At 41.6% G+C, this 25,249-nt stretch overlaps 1 protein-coding gene across 21 annotated transcripts in view; it reads right to left on the bottom strand.

Annotated features, from left to right (window-relative positions):
• Nucleotides 1-25,249, bottom strand: part of LOC105467111 (actin binding LIM protein 1) — a 389,869-nt gene that overhangs the window by 135,706 nt on the left and 228,914 nt on the right. For all 21 annotated transcript variants that reach the window (XM_024788343.2, XM_071069075.1, XM_024788338.2 and 18 more), the window contains exons 3-4: nt 10,667-10,850; nt 5,867-5,976 (exon numbers count right to left, since the gene is read on the bottom strand). In XM_024788343.2, the coding sequence (XP_024644111.2) occupies nt 5,867-5,976; nt 10,667-10,773 (217 nt within the window). In that variant the 5' untranslated portion in view covers nt 10,774-10,850. The remainder of the gene's footprint in view (nt 1-5,866; nt 5,977-10,666; nt 10,851-25,249) is intronic.

Raw genomic sequence — 25,249 nt, 5'->3', positions numbered from 1 at the left:
CAGCCAAGAACTTGTCCAGAACCCCTACTCTTCAGCAGTTCCCTGCCAGGCCTCCTCTGCCATTGTATCCTACAAGGAGAATGTGTCTAAAGAAGGGGAGGCAGATCTGTTTTTGGAGATGCTGTCATAAAAACTCATCATTATGAGTCAAACTCCAACAATCCATGTGCTACATGTGTGGATGCATTCCTGCCTGTCAGTTTTTATACTGGTAGAAAATATCAAATGAGCAGAGAAAGGCAGCTGTCATGACCAGCAGAGTGACAAAGGCAGAGTCACAAAATGTGGGAACTGCTCTCCAAGAAAATTCAGAAATCAATGCCTGAACAGTAAATTGCTGTTTCATAAGTACACAGCACTGCATTTACTCATGTAATCCTACAATGTAGGGATCTATGACCATCCCATTTCACAGATGAGGAAGTGGAGGATGGGGAAGTAAAGAGGTTGCTGGTAAGTGGAAGAGCCAGGACCTGACCCTAGGCACTCAGAAACCAGGGCAGATCTTCCCTATGCTCCCTTGGCGGACAGTTATCACTCAACCTGACAATGATATTTTTTTAGAGAGAACATAAAGATAAAAGAAAGTTATCTCGCATATATTAAAGGCTACTGGACTAAATAGAAAAGTAAAATAATTGGAAATGTCTGCTTCCCCTTTGGAAACATCATGCACGTGATGCTTTATCTGAAATTTCTTTTTCTTTTTTTTTTTTGAGACAGTCTCGATCTGTCACCCAAGCTGGAGTGCAGCGGCGCTATCTTGGCTCACTGCAAGCTCCGCCTCCCGGGTTCACGCCATCCTCCTACCTCAGCCTCCCGAGTAGCTGGGACTACAGACGCCCGACACCACGCCCGGCTAATTTTTGTATTTTTAGTAGAGATGGGGTTTCTCTATGTTAGCCAGGATGGTCTCGATCTCCTGACCTTGTGAACTGCGCGCCTCGGTCTCCCAAAGTGCTGGGATTATAGGCGTGAGCCACTGCACCCTGCTGAAATGATTTCAATTCAGTCCAACTAGAGCATTTGTCCTGATACCTGTAGGAGTTCCAATTGCAGTTGGAATAATGATGCTGCACACAGAGGAGGGAAAAGAGAAAGATGAGTTTGCATGTGTTTGTGTGGGTGTTCATCTTGTCAATCCCCGCAAACCCACATGCTATCAGACACTAGTCAGACACCCTTTGACATGGAAAGTGTGACTGTAGACAGCAGCCCACTCCTGCTCAGATGTCTGAAATACATAAGAGCTCTGCAGGAAATGACAACCCAAACCCGATTCCCTACACTCTCAGTTGCCACACACAGACTTTCTCTGACATCACTCCTTAACCCATGGGAATCCAGCCCCTCTTTCCATTATTGGTAAATACATAAAGAAGGGAGTGGAATGAAGCTGTCGAAGATTATACTTAACCTTCTGGTAAAGCATGTCTTCTGGACATAATATATTTTTTAAAAAGTATGAATCAGCTAATAAAATAATCTAGTTAATGTTCATCAAAACCCTGTGTGCTAACTTTCACTACTATCTTGCTTTCATGTAATGTTTATTGCTTGTTGGATTGAAATTGCAGTAGTCTGGATGCAGCAACAGTTTTAAATAATTCAAGGCAATAATCTTTCATTGAAGTTGTTTGCTTCTATGAATAACTTCCTAACGGTTCTGGCCGGGCATGGTGGCTCACACCTGTAATCTCAGCACTTTGGGAGGCTGAGGTGGGCAAATCACTTGAGGTCAGGAGTTAGAGACCAGCCTGGCCAACATGGTGAAACCCCATCTCTACTAAAAATACAAAACTTAGCCAGGTGTGGCAGTACATGTCTATAATCCCAGCTACTCAGCAGGCTGAGGCAGGAGAATCGCTTGAACCTGGGAGGCAGAGGTTGCAATGAGCCAGGATCATACCACTGCACTCCAGCCTGGGCGACGAAGTGAGACCCTGTCTCAAAAACAAAAACAAAAACTTTCTGGTGGTTTCCATTCACCAAAACTTCATATAAGATTGAAGGGAAGCTGCTGTGACATGTAGAAAGTGCACAGCTCTTGGAGTCAGGGCACCTGGATAATCTGCAGATGAATACGCCACTGCTCCAAGGCTCAGCAGTCACATCTTTGAAAATCAGAGAGTGATACTTACACCATCAAAGAAATATCAGGGACAGGAACACGGCATCAGGAGCCAGATCGCCTGGGTTTAGATCCCAGCTCTGATACTGTCTGTGGGACCTTGGGCAAATTATTTAACCTCTATGGCCCTTTGTTTCTTCTTGTCTGAAAAGGGGATAGTATTAGTGCCAAGCTATAGGATTGTTATGTGGATTAAATGAGTTAATAATGTAAACCAGTTACACAGTACCTGATGTATCATAAGGACTATGTGAGTGCTTGATGAGGAAAATAAAATAGATATCAAGATTAGAAGAGTTACTGCAAGGTGGAGGAAGCACTGAACAGAGCACTCCAGTGGGAGCTCTTCCTAAAGCAGAACAATACAGATGTGGCAGCTGCTGAGCAGCTGGAAGAAAAAGGCTGCATCTTTCCTCAATAAGGTCAGAGACTCTTTCATATAAACATCCACTCCATCCACTTTGCTTGTATTTCTCTACCTATCTGCTGTCTTCCTCTCCTATTTAGAGATTATGGGAAACCAGTCACAGAATGTGAAATAAAACTGTGGTTCAGAAGAGCACGCTCATTTCTGAACAGAATATTTCAAAGGAAAAAGAGGACCTCGGCCTTGGCTGTCTGGTAGATTTCGCCGACTCTGTGAACATTAGCAAGGGAGATTCACACTTTAAAAAGGCTACTTTCTACTTCCACTTAGGAAGCTTTACTAAGTTTAAAAAGGGAGAAGAGCCACGGCATGCTGGGCTTCATACCTAGGTGATGGGTTGATAGGTGCAGCAAACCACCACAGCACACGCTTACCCATGTAACAAACCTGCACAGCCCGCACATGTACCCTGGAATTTTTTAAAAACATTACAAAAATTTAAAAAGTCATAAAAAAGGAACTAAAGCCACACAGGCTAGTTTTAAAGTATAGGGCAATTATTGAAGAGTCACAAATAGCAAACAAGTATTTTCTAATTATGCTCCCATGAATTTCTGAAACTTGCCAGAAATTCCCATTGCTCTAATATTTGTGTACCTGTCTAGTCTGGGTAATTTGCAAGTGTGTATCCATGTAAAAGAGCTTTCTTTTTTATAGACACCCACATACCCCATAAATGCCTTTAGAGTATTTATTTAAATAGACAAATACTTGTTAAAAATAAAGATGTCCTGACCAAAGCAGTTGCATAGAAATGGGATTTCATCCATTGGAAGCAAAGGAGAAAATACGACTTGGCCCAACAATTTGCACATAAGCAATGATGGTTAAATCTAATATTAAACATGCAATGGCTTTGAGTTAGATTATATTTTTATGTTTATAATTTTCATTTACGTGTATATAACATGTATGTCATCTAAAAACAGAAAATATAAAGTAATTTAATAAAAATTAGAATTAACATTTTGGTAGAACAGTGACTAGGAAACATGTTCCCAAATTACACAGCCAGAGAGGGTTGGAAGCCTTAAAAGATATCATGCTTCTATTTCTTAAACCAAAAAATGAAGAGCATTAGATTTAAAACAGAAAGAGAGAGCAAGCAAAAAACCAGGAGCCAAAAGATGTGCATCTGACCCTATCTTACTAGATAGCTTATGTGATCTTAAATACACCCATGGGCCTCAATTTCCCCACCTATCAAAAAACATAGTTGGACTAAAGGACTTCACAATGAGGACACAGTCAATCCCATGATAGGCCTTGAGGACATGATTCTCTGTTCCAGCTATCACCGTATTCTGGAACTCATAAAAATTATAAAAGCCTCTTTTTCTTTTTCTTTTTTGAGATTGAGTTTTGCTCTTGTTGCCCAGGCTGGAGTGTAGTGGCGTGATCTCAGCTCACTGCAACCTCCGCCTTCCAGTTTCAAGGGATTCTCCTGCCTCAGCCTCCCAAGTAGCTGGGATTACAGGTGCCCACCACCACACTCAGCTAATTTTTGTATTTTTAGCAGAGATAGGGTTTCACCATGTTGGACAGGCTAGTCTCGAACTCCTGACCTCGTGATCTGTCCGTCTCAGCTTCTCAAAGTGCTGGGATTACAGGGGCTCTTTTCATTAACTAGACAAGATTCCTTCAAAGTTTTTGGTAATGTACTTTCAAAGCAAGCCCTCCCAAATAATGGGGTGATGATTCCCACTCGAGGTTACCGTCCCAGTGACCTGAGGCTAACTGTATCTCTTGCATTTGGGGCAGGGTAGCAAGAATGGTGAAGGACTTGAAACCCTACAAGGGGTCTAGGATGGTGCCTTGCTTTGTAGCTGTCATCCTATTCAAGCTGCTGTTATTTGTTGGCAGGTCACATAAATTCACATGCCAAGGATCCGGTCATGTGTGCTGAATAACATGCGCTAATATGTGTATTTTCTTCTTTCCTCCCAATGGTCAAAATCCAATTTTTATGCAAATGCTTTAGTCGGAACATTCTTATTTTTAATAAGTATAAGATTTCTACTTTAATAGGAAGAGTTGGAATCACTATTATAAATTGCACTGAATTTCTCTGGTGCAGAAGTGGTTTATATCATTCTTACGTATTCAGACTCACTTAAGAGCTTAAAGAGGTTTATTCCAAATCTTCCAAGGATTGGCAAAAGCCACAGAAACCACGGCAAACTTCTAGTTCACTTCCTAATGTCCCAGGAAAGAGATGGGAGTAGAGTTTCCTTGCTTGGTGCCCACAGTTCATAATGCATCAACTTAAAATGTGTATTAACTGACCTACTCGATGTTATTTTCCAGAAGAAATGGTGCAATTGGCCACATTTTTATTTTGGGGTAAGTAGGTTCTCTATGGATTCTGACAGGTCAGACAAGACCTTGTAAATAATGACAAGTCCGCGGATATATGTGCAGCTTGTTCCCACACTTTCTTCAAATCTCTCCTTAGGTGTCATATTTGAGAGATGCCTTCTCTGCCCAATATAAATGTAGCTCTTTTATTCTGCTTTAATTTTATTCCTACTTTAATCTTTTTCACATATTAAATATTTTTGTGTATGCAAAGGAATTTCTGGGTCACATGGCAGTCTATTTTTCGGGTTTTTTTTTTTTTTTTTTTTGGAGATGGTCTAGCTTTGTCACACAGGCTGGAGTGCAGTGGTGCAATCTCAGCTCACTGAAATCTCAACCTTCACCTCCCAGGCTCAAGCCATCCTCCCATCTCAGCCTCCCAAGCTCCCAAGTAGCTGAGACTACAGACATGTACTATCATACCCAGCTACTTTTTGCATTTGTTGTAGAGACGGGATTTCATCATGTTGCCCAGGCTGTTTTTAAATGAAGCTCAAGCAATCCTCCCACCTCAGCCTCCCAAAGTGCTGGGATTACAGGCATGAGCCACCACACCTGGCCTATTCTTAATTTCTTTAGAAACCTCCATGCTGCTTTCCATAATGTCTACATTAATAATCTACCTTCCTACCAACAGTGTTCAAGGGCTCCCTTTTCTCCACACCTTGGCTGACGCTCGTCATATCCTGTCTTTTTTATAATAGTTATCTTAACAGGTATAGTTGGTATCTTCTGATTGTTTTGATTTGCATTTCTCTGATGACTGATAATATTGAGTACCTTTTCATGTACTTGTTGGTCATTTTAATCTCATCTTTGGAGAAATATCTATTCAAGTAGATAGATGATTCTCATTTCCAGCTAACAGGTTTCTCAAAAAGGAAGGCACCTGCCTGAGCTACCTCTGGACTGCACAGGTATTCATGTCAGTGGGTCACCGGGGCACTTACTGCTGGAGAAGGTGGTTTCTTTCGGACTGGATGACATCGGCTGTGCACAGAGTTGACAAAGGCAGTCTCTCCCATTGAATGTGACTCGGTCTCCGGGTGGAAACGGGCGTCTGGAGGCAGAAAGACATCGCCCTCAAGGTTATTGCAGCAATTTCATTCCTTTTCCTTACTCCTTCTGCTTGTTGCCCTCCCGTGCCCATTTATTTCTTGGAGAAGCAGCAGCCAACATGTCTGAAATGCAGTCATAACCAACCCAGCCAGCTGGAGATAGTCCAAACAAATAAATGTGCCTCATTTTGAGAAGAAAGGGGAATGTACTAGTTCTAAGGGCAACCAGGTAGTAAAATGGAATGATTTACCTCCATTAGTGAAGGGATGTTCCAGCAAGTCATCTAGCAGGGCACACAGAACAGTAAGTTTCCAAATGGAAAGTCCTTCATGAAAAAATACTTTAAATACCATGAATTCCCAGTGAAGCTTAAGGCCCCACCCCAGAAGACCTGGCTACCGGTCAAGCAGTAAGCAGTAGGTCTTTCAGTTCCCTGGGACCGTGCCTAGACCTCTGTGATGATTATGCAGAATTAGACTTTGTGCTGGACATCTACATGGGTGAACTGAATGTTTCAGGGTGCTGGAGACCCAGTCCCTTTTAAACTGGGAGAAAAGGCCGGGCGCGGTGGCTCAAGCCTGTAATCCCAGCACTTTGGGAGGCCGAGACGGGCGGATCACGAGGTCAGGAGATCGAGACCATCCTGGCTAACACAATGAAACCCCGTCTCCACTAAAAATACAAAAAAATTAGCCGGGCGTGGTGGCGGCGCCTGTAGTCCCAGCTACTCGGGAGGCTGAGGCAGGAGAATGGCGGGAACCCGGGAGGCGGAGCTTGCAGTGAGCCGAGATCGCGCCACTGCACTCCAGCCTGGGCGACAGAGCGAGACTCCGCCTCAAAAAAAAAAAAAAATAAAATAAAAATAATAAATAAACTGGGAGAAACGGGACAGGCTGTAAATTTTTTTTTTTTTTTTTTTTTTTTTTGAGACGGAGTCTCCCTCTGTCGCCCAGGCTGGAGTGCAGTGGCCGGATCTCAGCTCACTGCAAGCTCTGCCTCCCGGATTCACGCCATTCTCCTGCCTCAGCCTCCCGAGTAGCTGGGACTACAGGCGCCCGCCACCTCACCCAGCTAGTTTGTTTTTTTTTTTTTGTATTTTTTAGTAGAGACGGGGTTTCACTGTGTTAGCCAGGATGGTCTCGATCTCCTGACCCCGTGATCCACCCGTCTCGGCCTCCCAAAGTGCTGGGATTACAGGCTTGAGCCACTGCACCCGGCCCAGGCTGTAAATATCTGTTTAAGAATTCATATTAGCTTCTTTTCAGAAAGACAATTTCTCTTCATAGTAGGTATTCATCAATAGCAGCATATTTTGCAAAAATATTGCCTTCTGCATGTAGATGATCAGTTTCTTCTCCCAGGTCACCAGCCTTTTAAAAAAGTCATCAATGACTTTTTTAAAGACATCAATGACATCAGTTTTAAAGACATCAATGACATGAAGACATCAACGACAGTTTCCATGCCCACGCACTTGCCCTTGGCCCATGTGGCAATAATCTTCATCAACGTGATTTTTCAAATGTGTGATGCTGTCAATTAGGAAATGTGAAACTCACAAGCTGAACATCACCGCAAATCTGAGTCAGAAGCAAATACTTAAGAGCAAGTACCAGCTTTTTGACATTCGTTTTTATTTCCACGGCTGTTACATTCCCTTTAAGTTGCCCCTCAGTAGCCTAACAATTGGCAATTAACTGTAATAAACAACATATAGGTAAATTTGGACTTAACCCCACAAATGTGACTGGCTCCAGTCATCATGGAGAGTTTTAGATTCTTACACTCTTACATTTTAGAAGTCCCGAGGAGAGGTGGTGTCCTCTCCACTTGTGGTGCTGTGTCACTTTCTGCAGTACAGTGTAGGCTTGGAGAGGTGAAGTGACGTGCCTGGATTGACCAACTAGGGGGATCAAGCCATAGGCAGGTGCAGATGGCATCCACCAACTTAGAACTTGCTTTATTTTTAAGAATCAAAAATCACTGTCTGCTGGATGCCAGTAGCCCTACTGCTTCACACTCATTAGCTAAACCTGAACAAGTCTTAAATCTGTTCTGTAAGGAGGGAGTCAGGAAGTTAAGGATCCACTCAACACAACACGCACAGGTTCTGTGGCCTCCAACCAGGCCAGGAGTGGACCTGGACACAATGTTTAAATAGGCCCTCGTGCTCCGTGACTGACCCTGAGAATAAGTGCCCTTTACCTGTTGCATACCCAGAGGCACCTCGCTTACCCCACCCAAGCCCAAGCCTTCCTTCCCATCCAAGCTTATTTTTTTAGACCCGAGTTCCACGTGGATCCTCTAAGGGACAAGCCAGAGTTCGATTCTCAACTTGGGCTGGGCCTTCTGAAGTGTGGGTTTTGTTGCTTTGTAATGGCCCTTTTCAGGAATTTCCTCCCTCCCTATATCCTGTACCCATACTGGACAACTTCCTTCTTTTATTTGCATGAATGTTTATAATAGAAAGAGACTTGGATTTAGAGTTAGAAAACCTGAGTTCTAACATTAACTTGGGAATGTCCCTTAAACGGTGAGCCTCAAAGTGACTCATAAATAGAAATATTAACTCCTGATTCCCTTCAAAGAATTGCTAAGAGGGTGAAATTAACTTCTGTATGAATATAACTTCTCAGCTAAAAAGGAGGCCCCCAATTCAGGCAGAATCATTGTCATTCAGCAGCAGTAGAGGCAGTAGTAGTAAGTGCTCCTTTGCTGGCTCAAATGTCCAGGGACAGGAAGATAGTCAATAAATCTTTGTCTATCATTATATCAACTTCAAAGCAACGACCTCTCAGGGTCAGCATCAGAAGGGCTCTTAGAGTTTACTGGAAACAGGGACTTCCAACCTGGCTGAGTGACATCATACATGAGAACCCTCCAGAAACTACTAAATTAGCATGCAGGTTTTGGTGGAAAAATAAGCTAAACATTGATCTTTTTAGAGAGACTCCCACCTCTAGTCCACTCCCACCCATCCAGGAGATTCCAGTGATGAGCGAGGCTTGAAAAATCGCTCGCATCTAGTTCACAGCTTCTCATTCTAAGGCGGAGGCAACTGTCTTGAAAAAGCTAAATCACACAGGTCTCAATTCACCCTGGGAAGTAAGACTAGGACTTGGAGCTCCATGCCAGCCTGGGACTCTTAACCAGGCTGTGCGCCACAGCCTGAAAAGGTAAAAATCAGGGCAGAACTTTGCTTTTGATTAAATACAGAAAAATATTCAGTTCATTCATCCAGAATTTTTAAATTATGATTTTTTAAAAATGAAACGGAGAAATGAGCTAACACATAGCTATAGTTATTTAAATAATTTTATTATGAATGTTTGTGTCTTATTATGATTTATTTATCAGTATTATCTTGTTAATTAATTATACAATATTGAATCTTCCATTCTAGAGCTTACATTTCTCTGGCTTAGAAACATAAAATGCTGAAAAACCGGCAACATGTCTCCTCTGAACTGGGGTTTTTAGAAGGCATAGCAAATAGATCACCACTTGAAAAGGCACTGGATTGCAAAACTGCCAAATTAGAATTGATCAATAAAGCAGCTGACCCTTGGTGGTGAGTCTCCTAGTTATAGGAATCAAACCTATCTTAAGTTTTATAACATGCAGACCTCAAAACACAAAAACCACAAAAAGCCCCACGTTTTCCTATTCACACTTCACATAGTTTTCTTCTGTTATATCTGATCATTTTATTATTACATTTCTATTTTTTTGAGATGGAGTCTTGCTCTGTCACCCAAACTGAAGTGCAGTGGCACCATCTCGGCTCACTGCAACCTCCGCCTCCTGGGTTCAAGCAATTCTCCTGCCTCAGCCTCACAAGCAGCTGAGATTACAGGCACCAGCCACCTCGCCTGGCTAATTTTGTTTGTAGTTTTAGTAGAGACAGGGTTTCACCATGTTGACCAGGCTGGTCTCAAACTCCTGACCTCAGGTGATCCACCTGCCTCGGCCTCCCAAAGTGCTGGGATTATTAGGGTGAGCCACCACGCCCAGCCTGACTGATCATTTTAAATCAAGCTGGTTTGCACAGTTAAGATACAACCTTGGTAGATGACACACATGTAGAGAGCAGGGGTTGGCAAATATTTTCACCAAAGATGAGATCGTACATTTTTTAAGACTTTGTGGACCATATGGTCTCTGTCGCAACAACTCAACTCTGCTGTTGCAGTGCGGAAGCAGCTATAGGCCACACACAACAAGTGGGAGTGGCTGCATTCCAGTAGAACTTTATCCACAAAAACAGGTATCGGGCCTAATTCAGCCCATGGGACACAGTTTGCCACCCCCTATTATAATGAAAGAGACCATTTTAAACATACACACATGCCTAGGAATTTATACTTCCAAATAAGCTTTATCCTTCTAAGCAGTTATGCCATTTCCCCTTGATGTTTTTATTGCTCCAAAATGTTTTGAGACCCGGAGCTGCTTTCAGAATTAGTTTCAATCTACTAAAAATCAGTCATATTACTTTGTAGAGGACATCACACATATGGTTTCCAACTAATCTACTTTTTTACTAGGACTGATAGTACAGTAAGAAAGAAATCTAAGGACAAGACTATGTGCTACTGAAGACAAAAGGTATATAATCCAAGCTTTAACAGCCCAAACCAGCATTCTCTGCTGAAGGAAGCTGGAGGCTTTGGAAAGATAGGCTCACTTACTTGCAGATGGTACAAGCAAAGCAATTGGGATGGTAGGTCTTGCCCAGAGCGGTCACCACTTCGCCCTCCACGAACTCCCCACAGCCATGGCAGCGTGTCCCGTACATCCGCTGGTAGTCCAGGGTGCAGAGATACTCTCCGTTCTTTATGAAGAAGCCTCCTTGTGCCAGGTCACAGCCACACACTGTAGATGACAAGTTCACATCTGGTCATCATCTGCCACACTGCCGGGCAGCACTGCCTTCGCCTGAGTACTAACTGGTTGCTTACCCTATGATCTCAATGGTTTGGGGCTAGGGAGGGGACTGGTACAAAGAGCTATTTATTATTGGGCTTTGACCCTCCCCTTGGGAGCTATGCAATATCTCATACAAGTAAAATCCACTGGCTAGGTCTCAATGGCTTTTGTGACATGTCTAAAATTCTGAGATAATCAAACAGTCTTTGATAGAAAGATACCCTTGGTTCGGGCTGTCTCAAATATGAGCAAAGGTGTCCCTGGCAGTGTGCTATTTAGGAAGGGTGCCCACTGCCTGCCCACACAACTGCATGGTTTGGGCCAAGATTGTTACGGAGTTGAGTAATAAATTTCCATTATACCAAAGGCAGTAGCTGAAATTTCCAGTAGCTATATTTTTTCACACTCTGGAACTACTTTCCCACTGCTATGAAAAATTCAGACCTTTCATTTTCTCTTTGTGCAGTAAACAGAATAAGCCAATTATTCATATATTATAGGGAGGTAAAAAATGAACAGGCAAAAGAGGAAAGACCTGTCATTTGGATGCTTTATTGTGTCTGGATTTTGGCATCTCTTTCCGACTGTGCAGCTGTGGATTAGGGAGATGGTGCAAACAGGCAGTGGGAGCTTGGGCCTGGTCTACGTGTTCAGACAAGACCAGAGCAGGTCACAACAACTTGTCTGCAAATAAAGCCTAAAGCAGTCCCTGACAATAAATCTCTCTCTCTGACAAATGGCTGAGAAGCAACAGCCCAAGCTGGAAATCTCTGACCTTAACCTCGCTTTCCCCAAGGTCAGCTGATTCCAATTTATAATTCCTTAGGCAAAGAATCCAGGATTCCTCTTGATTATTTGGTATTCAGTTGGGTTGGGGACAAGGTGAGTTAAATCAGTAAATTGCTTTCCTAAGGACCTGCTCGAATGCTCCCAGGGTTCATCTGCTTAGTTCCCATGACTCCTTAATGCATCTAGATGAACTAGGGCTGAGCAACAGTAAGGTTCTGATGAAAGTCACGACACCCCCCCCACCTTCAGTCAGGACTCTTCACTGACTATAAGCCACGGAAGACATTCAAGGTGACATGGAACCCACAAACAAGTTTTCCATTGTGGATTCATTGGTCTTTGTTTAGATCAACACTCCACAGCTATGACCTTCTTCTCTGCAATTTACAATTAAGTAACCCAAGATTATGGCCTAAGTCCATCACGCCTGAAACTGACCACCCTATAAATACTCCTGTGATCATAGTATCTGGAAAACAGCTCATTCACCACCTGCCTCCTCTCACCTGCCAACCTCTCCTCTGCCTCCACTATTCTCCCACCTGCTTCTTCCTCCCCAGATGAGTCCTGTGGGTCAGGGGAACCCATGTGTGGACTGGCCTCATTGCAGATTGCAAATTCCTTCAGCAACAATAGGGAGTCTAGGGGTAGAGGGTCACAGAACCTTAGAGTGTTTTCTTCAATATCTGTCTATGTGCAGATCTGATTTTTCTACAAGATGGCAAGGTATTTGAGGGGTGAGAGTCTTCTTTTGATTCTTCAGGAAACTAATTGTATCTAATATAAAACAGGAAACACAACGTTTGAAATAAATTGAATCCTCCCTGAAATTTGGCAGGTTCCCACGGATTTCACTCCTCAGTGACATCAAGTTCTAACGACTCAGTTATTTTTCCAAACTTTGGATTTCTCAAAGCCCTGAGAAGCAACAAAACAATGTATTCGGACTACTGGTAATTCCCTAAATTCTCTCCTCCAGTCAATTACGGCTTAAAAATGCAGAGTCTTTATACAAAGATCTAGTGTCAATAGGGTAATCTGGTGGCAATACACAAAAATAGATTGAGATCGTTTCAAAGCTAATTCTAAACGTTTTAGAAATTCTTTGTATTTATTGCTTTCTTAGGGCACCTCTCTGTAACCTTTTCCAGATTACATGGTTTTGTGAAATTGACATATAGTATCCTTTATTAATAAAGTCCTAGTTTCTGTGAACATAACATAGCCTTAAAAAATGAATTCTTACAACTATTGAGAGATGCCAAGCTACATTCAAACTGTGCCTATTATGATTTGATTTGCCTTTTTCCTTGAATTCAAAGTAGTGCTCAAGGTGGCTTACCAAACCATACCATTATTTCTGGTGGTTTATACAAGGAAACCAGTGTTTGATGCGACTCCCAGAGGCAGGTGTTCTTAAAGGCATATACAACAAGCAGTGAGAAGGGGAGCCTATGATGCCAGTACCTAAAAGATACTTAACATTATTACATTTCCTGAGAATGGACCAGCTGTCATATCATTTCAGACTCTTCCCTCTCTTGCCGCCCCAGGCTTTACTTTCCTGTTTCTCCTCTGTCTACTCCTTCTCAGGCTCAGCAGCCAGGCCCCTAAATGCAGGTCACTCCCATGGGTGCCATCTCCTCCCACTAAGATGTAAGGCCTCCCTGGGAACAGATCTCATCCACTCTCACAGCCTCAACTATGACTTTATGCGAGGGATGCTCAAATCAATGATCTCTCTTGGTGATGTCTTCCCCAAGTTTTAGAGCCTGATTTGTTTCAATCTACTAAATCTGCCTGTGTGCTGGGCACAGGCAGAACCCATGCCTATCTTAAACCTGGCATTTTCCAAACACACCCTTTCCTCACAGTTTCTCTGCCATCTCCCATAAAACCTTCTGCTATTCTTTCTCTATTCCCTTTCTCATCAAAATGGTAGCTGCATCCAACCTCCAACATCAACATTCTCTGTTTTTGTTTGTTTGTTTTGAGATGGAGTTTCGCTCTTCTTGCCCAGGCTGGAGTGCAATGGCAGAAACTCGACTCACTACAACCTCTACCTCCCCGGTTTAAGCAAGATTCTCCTGCCTCAGTCTCCCGAGTAGCTGGGATTACAGGCATGTACCACCATGCCTGGCTAATTTTGTATTTTTAATAGAGATGGGGTTTCACCATGTTGGTCAGACTGGTGTCGAATTCCTAACCTCAGGCAATCTGCCCACCTTGGCCTCCCAAAGTGCTGGGATTACAGGCATGAGCCACCATGCCCAGCCAACACCAACATCTTCAACTGGACCCAAATCCAAATCCAACCCATTTCCCCATTTCCCCCAAGGAGGTGTTTTTCTTTCTTTCTTTTCTTTTCTTTCTTGTTTTTTTTTTTTTAACTATGTCACTCAGGCTGGAGCGCAGTGGCACTATCTCGGCTTACTGCAAGGTCCACCTCCCGGGTTCACGCCATTCTCACCCGGCTAATTTTTTGTATTTTTAGTAGAGACAGGGTTTCACCATGTTTAGCCAGGATGGTCTCGATCTCCTGACCTTGTGATCCGCCCGCCTCAGCCTCCCAAAGTGCTGGGATTACAGGCGTGAGCCACTGCGCCTGGCCTTTTGTTTGTTTGTTTTTTGTTTTTTTGAGATGGAGTTTCACTCTTTATTGCCCAGGCTGGAGTGCAGTGGCACAATCTTGGCTAACTGCAACCTCTGCCTCCTGGGTTCAAGCGATTCTCCTGTCCCAGCCTCCCGAGTAGCTGGGATTACAGGTCCCTGCCACCATGCCTGGCTAATTTTTGTACTTTTAGTAGAGACGGGGTTTCATCATGTTGGCCAGGCTGGTCTCGAATTTCTGATCACAGGTGATTCGCCCACCTTGGCCTCCCAAAGTGCCGTTATTACAGGTGTGAGACACTGCTCTTGACCCAATGAGGTGTTTCTTTGATCCATTCCCTCCTCTGCCTTCTTGCTGTCACTACTCAAAACCTGGCCTACGGCTCTGCTGTAGTAAAACAATTTTTTTTAACAACATTTGTATTGGCAGGAAAAGAAAAACAACAGGAAACAATCTAAACTTTCATTAGTAGAAAAACAGTTGAATAAATTATGCTATGTCCAGTCTATGGAGCTGCTATTAAAAAGAATGAGTTTAGCCCTCTGGATTGTGGATATTGACAGCCCTCTAGGTTGCAGTCATTGATCTGTCTGTGATATATTGTTAAGAGAAAAGAACAAATGTCACAGAGTAAACAATTTTAGAAATCCCATTTTTAGATAAGTCTAGTTATGTTTTTATGAACTAGGAAAAGTGAGTTAACATAAACAGAACCATTAAATTGGTTCTCTCAGGAGGGTAAAGAATTATTAATTTTTTCTTCATATACCCATGTGTCAGTCCATTTTGTAATTTTATTTTTAATTGTGACGAAATGCATATAGCAAAAAAATTACCATCTTACTCATTTTTAAATGTATAGGTCAGTGGCATTAGGTAAATTCACATTGTTGTGCAAACATCACTGCTATCCATCCACAGAACTCTTTTCATCTTGCAAAACTGAAACTCTGTACCCATTAAAATCCCTGTTCCCTCTTCCTCCAGCCCTGGGCAACCCCATTCTACGTTCTATCTCTATGAATTTAACTCCTCTAGGTTCCTCATATAAATAGAAGTTCATCTTTAGTAACAGTAATGTTAAGAAAAATTATCCAAAACTTGTAAACAAGGTAAAGGGAAGAAGGCATGTTCTTTAAATGTCGTACTGGGGCATTATTTAACAGCTCATGCAAGGATTATTTCATTATCCGGGGGGGGACTAGATCTGTGTTGGACAAGCCCTTTCCTATTGTTGAAAGGCCCAGACTTTAGAAGTTAATGTTAACTTTTTATTCTTGTCCTGTAGAGATCCAGATGACTTCTGTCTGGTTTTATCATCATGTTGAACCATGAATCAGTTTTACCTCTAGCGCAGCCATCTTATTCTGACATTCCTTTCTGAATGTCTTTATAACCCACTCCTTCAATTTTATATATATATACATGACAAGGTCTTACTCTGTTGTCCAGCCCGGAGTATAGTGGCATGATCATAGCTCACTGCAGCCTTCAACTCCTGGGTGCAAGAAAACCTCCTGCCTCAGCCTCCCAAGTAGCCTAGGACTACAGGCGTGTGCCACCATGCCTAGCTAATTTTTAATTTTTTGTATAGGCAGGCTGGTTGCTTGCTATGTTACACAGGCTGGTCTTGAACTCTCAGCCTCAAGTGATCTTCCTGCCTTGGCCTCGCAAAGTGCTGGGATGATAGGCATGAATCACTGCACCCAGCCAACCCAACTTTATTTCTCCTTGGAACCAACTTTAACATCCTGCTGGTTCTGTCATTAATAAGTTGAATGAATCTTTGATACATGCTCATCCCAGATTTGTATGAGTCCTATACTATTTGAAAATTATACTTTGACAAAGGCATTACTCTTTTTAACCAAAAATATCTAAAGGTGAACATTAATTTTTTTTTTTTTTTTTTTTTTTTTTTTTTTTTTTTTTTTTTACAAAAGCTTTGGTTTGTTTGGTATTAACAACTTAGCAAATACTCTTCACTGATGGTACAAAGCAAAACGTTCACATCTAAATGATCATAAACAACTCAATTAGTAAGGTCAAACTTCAGTAGGGTATATTTAGATTTTTACTTTGGGTGCTCCATTAGTCTTTAGCTGACAGTTAACATACACCCAGGGAAAAGCATAGATTCCTTTTATTAAAAAATAGGGCTTCTAGTGAAAGAGATTAATTGCTTTCTTCTGATCAATTATTTAAAACATTCCCCGGCCGGGCGCGGTGGCTCAAGCCTGTAATCCCAGCACTTTGGGAGGCCGAGACGGGCAGATCACTAGGTCAGGAGATCGAGACCATCCTGGCTAACACGGCGAAACCCCGTCTCTACTAAAAACACAAAAAATTAGCCGGGCGAGGTGGCGGCGCCTGTGGTCCCAGCTACTCGGGAGGCTGAGGCAGGAGAATGGCGGGAACCCGGGAGGCGGAGCTTGCAGTGAGCTGAGATCTGGCCACTGCACTCCAGCCTGGGTGACAGAGCGAGACTCCGTCTCAAAAAAAAAAAAAAAAAAAAAAAAAAAACATTCCCCACTCAAGGTCCCAACTGAATCCTGCCCTGTTTTGCCAACACCAAAGCCTGGCTACAAAAAGTCCTGTGCCTTGTGGATGCTATGCTCCGGAATTCATTCTCTAGAAACCACTGAATACAATCAACTACTGAAGAAGAACATGTACATCCAAGAAATTTTATATAAAAGTTGCAAAATTAGTAACAGGCATATTTTAAAAGCTGAAATCGTTTTTAAAAAGTAACGAGAGCTGCCCATGTGGTAAAAATACCATGGAACAGCAGGGGAACAAAGTATGGGGGTGTCCAATAAGGGTGAAAACAGAACAGTATTTTAATGGCATGAACAGGGCTGCAGTAGCAACTATTTCTTCAACCTTCTAAAAACAGTAGTAACATTTTATGCTTCAACAAATTCATTGCAGCAACACTCCATCTGCCTGTCCACTAGTTCATATTGCCAAACATTTAAGAGAATGGGTCATACCTAAAACTCTACCCAGTGGTAGGTTTGGAGGCAAAATGTGAAAGACATTTTCTTCATCCATATCAGTAGACTGAGTATCTCTTTCTTGTGCTACTGCTCTCATACAGGTTTTAATCAATTTGCACCAGTAAGAGACAGAGGGATGCTAAGCAAACATGATCAATGTTTTCAATTCAGTTTTGAGCAACATGAGCATTTTAATTGGGGTGCCAGTAGCCTTGGGTGGGTCCTTTCTTCTCTTTCCTAGGAAAACTCGTCCAGCAAGGAGCCCTTCTGAATTTGCCCCATGAAAGTTCTGGGACCTGTCTTACACCCCCCTCATTTCCAGTGATGAGGGCCATGTGCTCTAGATGTATTACTTTACCCTTAGGCCAATATCCTGTTCCACATACTTCAAAATAATAAGAGTTGTCTAAGACAAACTCACAGCCAATATCATACTGAACAGGCAAAAGCTGGAAGCATTTCCATTAAGAACTGGAACAAGACAAGGATGTCAACTCTCACCACTCCATAGAGCTGGAAGTCCTAGCCAGAACAATTAGGCAAGAGAAAGAAATAAAAGGCATCCAAATAGGAAAAAAAGTCATCAAACGGTCTCTCTTTGCTGATGATATGATTCTATACCTGGAAAACCCTAAAGACTCCACCAAAAGACTCCTAGAACTGATAAATGATTTCAATAAAGTTTCAGGATACAAAATAAATATACAAAAATCAATAGATTTCTACACACCAAGAAAGTTCAAGCTGAGAACCAAGTCAAGAATGCAATCCCATTTACAATAACCACACACACAAAAACACCTAGGAATCCATCTAACCAAACAGGTTCAAGATGTATACAAGGAGAACAAAACACTGCTGAAAAATATCACAGATAACACAACAAACAAAATATACATTCCATGCTCATGGATTGGAAGAATCAAACTTGTTAAAATGGCCATACTGCCCAAAGCAATCTACAGATTCAATGCTCTTCTTATGAAACTACCAACATCATTTTTTATAGAATTACAAAAATCTATTCTAAAATTCGTATGGAACCAAAAAAGAGCCTGAATAACCAAAGCAATCCTAAGCAGAAGGAACAAAGCTAGAGGCATCACATTATCTGACTTCAAACTATACTACAAGCCTACAGTAACCAAAAGAGGACGGCACTGGTACAAAAACAGAACATAGACCACTGGAACAGAATAGAGAACCCAGAAATAAAGTTACATACCTACTACCAGCTAATCGTCAACAAAGTAGACAAAAACAAGCAATGGAGGAAAGGACTCTCTATTCAATCAATGGTGCTGGGACAACTGGCTATCCATATGCAGAATAATGAAACTAGGCCCCTACCTATCACCAGATACAAAAATTAACTCAAGATAGATTAAAGGCTTAAGGGTAAGACCTAAAACTACAAAAATTCTAGAAGAAAACCTAAGAAATACCCTTCTGGACATCGGTCTTGGCAAAGAATTTATGACTAACTCCTTAAAAGCAATTACAACAAAAACAAAAATTGACAAGTGGGATCTAATTAAACTAAAGAGCTTCTGCACAGCAAAAGAAACTATCAACAGAGTAAACAGACAACCTACAGAATGGGAGAAAATATTTGCAAACGGTGCATCCAACAAAAGTCTATTATACAGAATCTATAAGGAACTTAATTCTACCAGCAAAAAAACCAAATAACTCCATTAAAAAGTGGCCAAAAAACATGTCTTCTTAAAAGAAGATATGCAAGAGGCCAACAGCCATATGAAAAAAATGCTCACTGTCACTAATCATCAGAGAAATGCAAATCAAAACCACAAGAAGATGCCATATCACATCAGTCCAAACAGCTATTACTAAAAAGTCAAAAAGAAACAACAACAAACAAACAAAAAAACAGATGCTCCAAGGTTGTGGAGAAAAGGGAACACACACACACACACACACACACACACACACACACACACACATAGTGGTGGGAATGTAAATTTGTTAAGTCATTGTGGAAAGCAGTTTGGAGATTTTTCAAAGAACTAAAAATGGAACTGCCATTCAACCCAGCAATACCATCACTGGGGATATAGCCTAAGAAAAATAAATTGTTCCACCAAAAGACACATGTACTCATCTGTTCATTACAGCCCTATTTACAATAGCAAAGACATGGAATCTATCTAAGTGCGTGTCGATGGCAGACTGAATAAGGAAAATGTGGTACATATACACCATGAATACTGTGCAGCTATAAGAGAATGAAATCATGTCCTCTGTAGCAACATGGATTTACCTGGAGTCCACTATCCTAACTGAACTAATGCAGAAACAGAAAACCAAATACTGCATGTTCTCACTTATAATTGGGAGCTAAACTGTGGGTACCTATGGACATAAAGATGGGAACAATGGACACTGGGGAATACAAGGGTAGGGGAGCAGGCAGGGAAAGGTAGAAAAACTACCTATTGGGTACTATGCTCATTACCTGGGTGATGGTTTCAATAGGAACCTAACCCTCAGCATCACACAATACACCCATGTAGCAAACCTGCACATGTACCCACTGAATCTAAAATATGTGTCAAAATTAAGAAAAAGAAAAGAAAAGAAAGTCCTGTTCCACTCTGCCTGGGACTATACCATTCCTGCACCTTCCTAGGCTGTCAAGTGCTAGAGCTGGGCTGGAGCAGACGCAGGGTACAGAACTCTGAAGCACTTCACCTCAATTAACACTGCGAATACCAAATGCTTCCCATCCTCTGCCTCTGTCCTCCAACTAAATTTTTTGAAAGTTTTGTTTCATCCAAGGTGTTAGTCTATTCATCAAACCCTATCTTCCTAGAGAATACAAAAGTAGACTATGACACAATGTCTTCTCAAACCACCCAAAAATTCCATTACAGTGTGGGATCTGAGTTAATCCATTTTTGCTCTGAAACCCAGAACTGTGTAGCTGAAAGTACCACACACGGCAGCTCAAAAGTACCATCCACTGTAGCCCAGAGCTCAAAATAGCGAGCAGAGACTCATCAACAATAATGTGAGGGGGCAGCTTCCCACCAGAAATATCTTTTGCTAATGCATTGTTCTGAAAGCAAATACTAAGCCTCAAAAAACATATTTTAGGAGTTTTTCACATTAACTTCTAAATGCACATCAAAATCAGTTACCATTTCTGGGAAAGATGATAGTTACAAGCTCAACCAGATGATAAAACGGGCCCCACAGCAAGGCATTTGAGAGTTTGTATTTAATGCAGAGTTTGAATTTACAATACTAAGTAAAGAGCCTTGATTGGAAATAAATCATCTGAAACCTCTATTTATTAATAAAATCTTTGACTACACAGTAAGCTTGTTGTTTAACTTGTAGAACATCGTGTGCAAACAATATTAATTATAAACAGCTCAAGAAACAATGATATCATTCAGAAATAAATATTCTCACTCACTTTGCTTTTTGCTTTCTAAGATTTGGCCCATAACAGAAAAATAAGTATTAAAGTCTTCTACCATAGCACAGATTACTTTAATATCCGGCATTAGGGCTGAAAATAGGCACAAGAAGAAATGAATGGCTGGCTATGCTTAATAGAAACGACCTTGCCAACCCCAGGGAATTACATCTCAAACTAGGCCACACATTTGAATTTTGGACTCAAATGTAAGTTTTATTAAAGTCTACATTCTCTATTATTCCTTTCCCTTTTTTAGCCTCCAGACACATGATCATACATACATAGATGACCAGATACATACAAGGTCATGTATCTTTGCCTTTTATAAATTCCAGGCACAAGAGACATCCCCAGCCATAGCTATATGTGTGTCTATAAACTGACCTTATAAAAAACAAAGGCACAAATACATTGCCATTTTTTACCAGCAACCACAGGAAGCCATTAGCATGGGGTCTGTTATCCCTCCTAATAGGCTCTTTTCCTCTAGTTTCTCCACTGCCCAATCTCCCCTGCTTACCTCTTCCAAATTAATATGATAAAGATGATGCTTCCATTAACAGGTTTTCCTGCTCCACTCTGCCAAATGCTTTGATCTTTCATAGAAGCCCCCGACATCTTCCAAACATTCACCTGACTCTTCCCCAACACCAGCACTTTACTCCAGTCCATCTCCTCAGCACCCCACTAACATTCTTTTCACCACCACGGTGATGCCAACTTCACCCAGGCTCCCAGTCCCTCTCAGATTCACCCTCATGGCAAAGCTGACAGCCTCCTCCAGTCCCCCAGGGCTCTGCATCCTTGAGACACAGAACAATGATTGACATCTGGCTTTTAATATGTTCTCTTGTGATACTCCATCCACTGTCACTATGATTGTCTCCTCATCTCATCTGCAAGCTTACTGAAGGCAAAGACCACTTCTTATGCTTATTTTATGTCTTCCACAATACTTACAGAGATGGACAATTATTTTTCTTTCCCCTCTATTTCATACTACTTTAAATCAGGCTGGTGTCTGGACCCTATGTCCAGAGCCAAGTTCCTCTGGCATAGCATCAGGTAAAGGGCGTTTCTGCATGACTTTGAGACAGTAATTCCATCTTTGCCCCTGAAACTACTTAATTGACATCAAAATAGTGGTGCCAAGGTAGAAACTTCACTCATCTTCCAACTGCTCTAGTCTCTTAAGGCTCTTCTTAACTCTTTCAGCAACTGAAATTGACCACAATTCAACAACATAAGAAACAATTTCCATTCACATGTACTGTGTATAGGGTTGGGTTACGCACTACTTTGTGTTTAGCTATACTAAGAAGGCCCTGATTACAGAGAACAAGACTGTGACTAGTTAAGTGCACCACGGTTTAAGGGGAATGAGAAGAAACTAGAATGGGATCACAGGGTAGCAACAGGAATAATAAAAGGGCTCGGAAGGAGCACTCAAAAAAAGTAGATAGGATTAGACCAAAGAAAAAGTCAGGGTAATGATGGACTTTAAGTGTATTGTGGGTTCTTTTAAGGAAATCAGTGATCAACTCTTTTCCCTCTGAGGATAAAATGGGAAAGCATTTGTTTTACATGTACTAAGAGATGTAGGTTACATAAACTCTAACCTTGAAGGCAATTGCAAATGAGAGTACGCTCCTGAAGAGAGCTATTCTATCTCTTTGGTTTGGAAATATTTATGATAGAATAAATGGCACACCTATCCAGGACAGCCCATCTCCAACAGTACTTTCCATTTTTGCCACTCATCCTTGCGGGTATGGACAATGTGATCATGCTATTTTCCTGACCTAAATATCTAGGTGAAATCCCAGGGATTACACTGCAATGAAAGGAAGACCAAACTCATCATTTTAACTACTTTCCAAAACTCTATTTCAGAAATGATATATAGTTAGTTCTTGTAACTTAGGAATTAGATAATACAATTTTACCTGAAAAAAAAAATGAAACACAGAAAACCCTTAATCTGTAACTTCAACTGCCTACCCTCAATCTTCATCCATTTCACTCCACAAATATCCATGCATTTCATAAGTTCACATGTCCTACATGGAATGATCCTGACCTGGTAAACATCTTAGCCTAAAATGGCAAAAATGGAAAGTACTATTGGAGATGGGATGTTTTTCCCAAGCCTTTCATAGAACACAATCTTTAAAAAGGCTAATTCTTGAAAAATGTATTTCAACTTGTTGTAATCTGAATTTTCTAATAACTTTAGATTAGCATTTTAAAAATACTTCTGATGTTCACGGGCTGTCTTGATGAATTGAAAATTACAGATAGAGGAGCAAGGGATTAAAGAACCTATCAAAAGGTATCATTTGCCATACCCTCTAACACATAGTTAAGACGCACACTGCTAAGTGGTAACAGCCTCTATGAAAACATCATTCTATTCTATTCTATATAAAGATTTCTGCCAATGCTACCCTGAAAGAAGAGCTTAGGTGATCTGAATTTTTTTTTTAAATTTTCCTCAGATGCCCAGTGTTCAGAATTCTCTTTAAAAGAATATGGCTATAAATAACACATAAAACTACTTCCATTTTTGAAAGGGAATAAAGTTATTCTAATTAATGTTTAAAGCGCCATCTTTTCAATGACAATAGGAGAATCGCGGTTCCATTTATTTCCAGTAGAAATTCTGCTTGCTGAAATTAAGGTAACTGTCAACTCTAGCCACACCTGTGTCTTCACCACCCACTGCCCTGAACAAGGTAGCCCCCACACCTGACTAGCCTACCATGCTCCCCTCTTTAGTCCCGGGAAGGTTTTTCAGTTTTCTGGAGGTTTATGTTCAAATCTTGTTTCCTCCTTGGCAACATCCCCAGACCAGTGAGACTGAGCTCTAAGTGGTCTCTGATTCACTGGCACCTGATGTCTGAACCGCTCACCTGCACCTTTCCTGCTACCAACTATGCTTCCACTAGTAAGCACCTTGCTCTCCAGCTCACAGGTTCTTCAGGTGTACGTACCGTGTCATACATACCTTTCAACCCATTATATTTATATGACCATTTGAATGTCTGATTAATATCCCTATGAAGGCAGAGATCTGTATATAACTTGATTATGTATAACTTATTTGTGAGTGCCTGAGCACTCAGAATTTATGCTATGCCCCTAGCTTAAGCAGGGTTTTCATCGTTGATGATAATTTGATTTCAATTTTCAGCTTTGAACTTCTGGGTGCAGAAAAATTGTATGATAGGGAGTTTCTCACACTTGCTCCTTTGCTCCTCAGAATCACAGGGCACACCTGGATACCAGGACATTTCCCATATCCCCATTGCCAGTCAGGTAAGGGTAGAGCACGAGTTCTTCTGTCTATTCTTTAGTTGAGCGTCTCCTACCTACATTCTACATTTAATGAGACTGTTTTGAAAAAAAGCCCAATTCCAGGGTATTTCCTAGGCCACAAAGGCCATGATCAGAGAACCTTTATCTAGATGGTACTGAACAGGTAGCTGAAATACTCTTTTTTTTTTTTTTTTTTTTTTTTTTTGAGACAGAGTCTTGCTCTGTCTCCCAGGCTGAAGTGCAATGGTATGATCTCAGCTCACTGCAACCTCCACCTCCAGAGTTCAAGCAATTCTCGTGCCTCAACCTCCCGAGTAGCTGGGCCTACAGGCATGCACCACCATACCTGGCTGATTTCTTTGTATTTTTAGTAGAGATGGGATTTCATCATGTTGGCCAGGCTGGTCTTGAACTCTGGACCTCAAGTGATCCGCCCGCCTCGGCCTTCCAAAGTATCGGGATTACAGGCATGGGTCACCGCGTCTGGCCTGAAATACTCTTTCTTTTGTCCTTTTCGTGGACCTATATTTTTTTGCCCCTCCATCACCCCACAACCAATTCAAGCTAGAAACTTCCTGCCCTATGTCCAACAAAGCAGTGGTTCTCAAACTCGGTATATTTAACTTATGCACTGCATGATGATATTTCACTCAACAACAGATTACATATACAATGGTGGTCTAATAAGATGGTAACGGAGCTGAAAAATTCCTATTACCTAGTGACGTCTTGGCCTAGGATAATGTGTACATTTATGTCTTAGTTTAACAAAAAAAGTTTTAAAAGTTTTAAAAACACAAATTTTAAAGATAGAGAAAAGCTTATAGAACAAAGATACTAAAAAAGAAAAATTTTTATATAGCTGTACAATGTGTGTGTGTGTGTGTGTGTGTGTGTCTGTGTGTGTGTGTGTGTGTGTGTCTGTGTGTGTGTGTTTAAGAGACAGGGTCTTTGCTGGGCACAGTGGCTCGTGCCTGTAATCCCAGCACTTTGGGAGACTGAGGCAGGTAGATTACCTGAGGTCAGGAGTTTGAGACCGGGTGAAACCCCATCTCTATTAAAAATACAAAAATTAGCTAGGCATGGCCGTGCGCACCTGTAATCCCAGCTACTTTCGGAGGCTGAGGCGTGAGAATTACTTGAACCTGGGAGGCAGAGATTGCAGTGAGCCAAGATT

This window comes from Macaca nemestrina, chromosome 9 (genome assembly GCF_043159975.1).
Source record: "Macaca nemestrina isolate mMacNem1 chromosome 9, mMacNem.hap1, whole genome shotgun sequence".
Classification (NCBI taxonomy): Eukaryota; Metazoa; Chordata; class Mammalia; order Primates; family Cercopithecidae; genus Macaca; species Macaca nemestrina.
The sequence above is the reverse complement of the archived record's forward strand: the minus strand, read 5'-3'. Positions and strand labels throughout refer to the sequence as shown.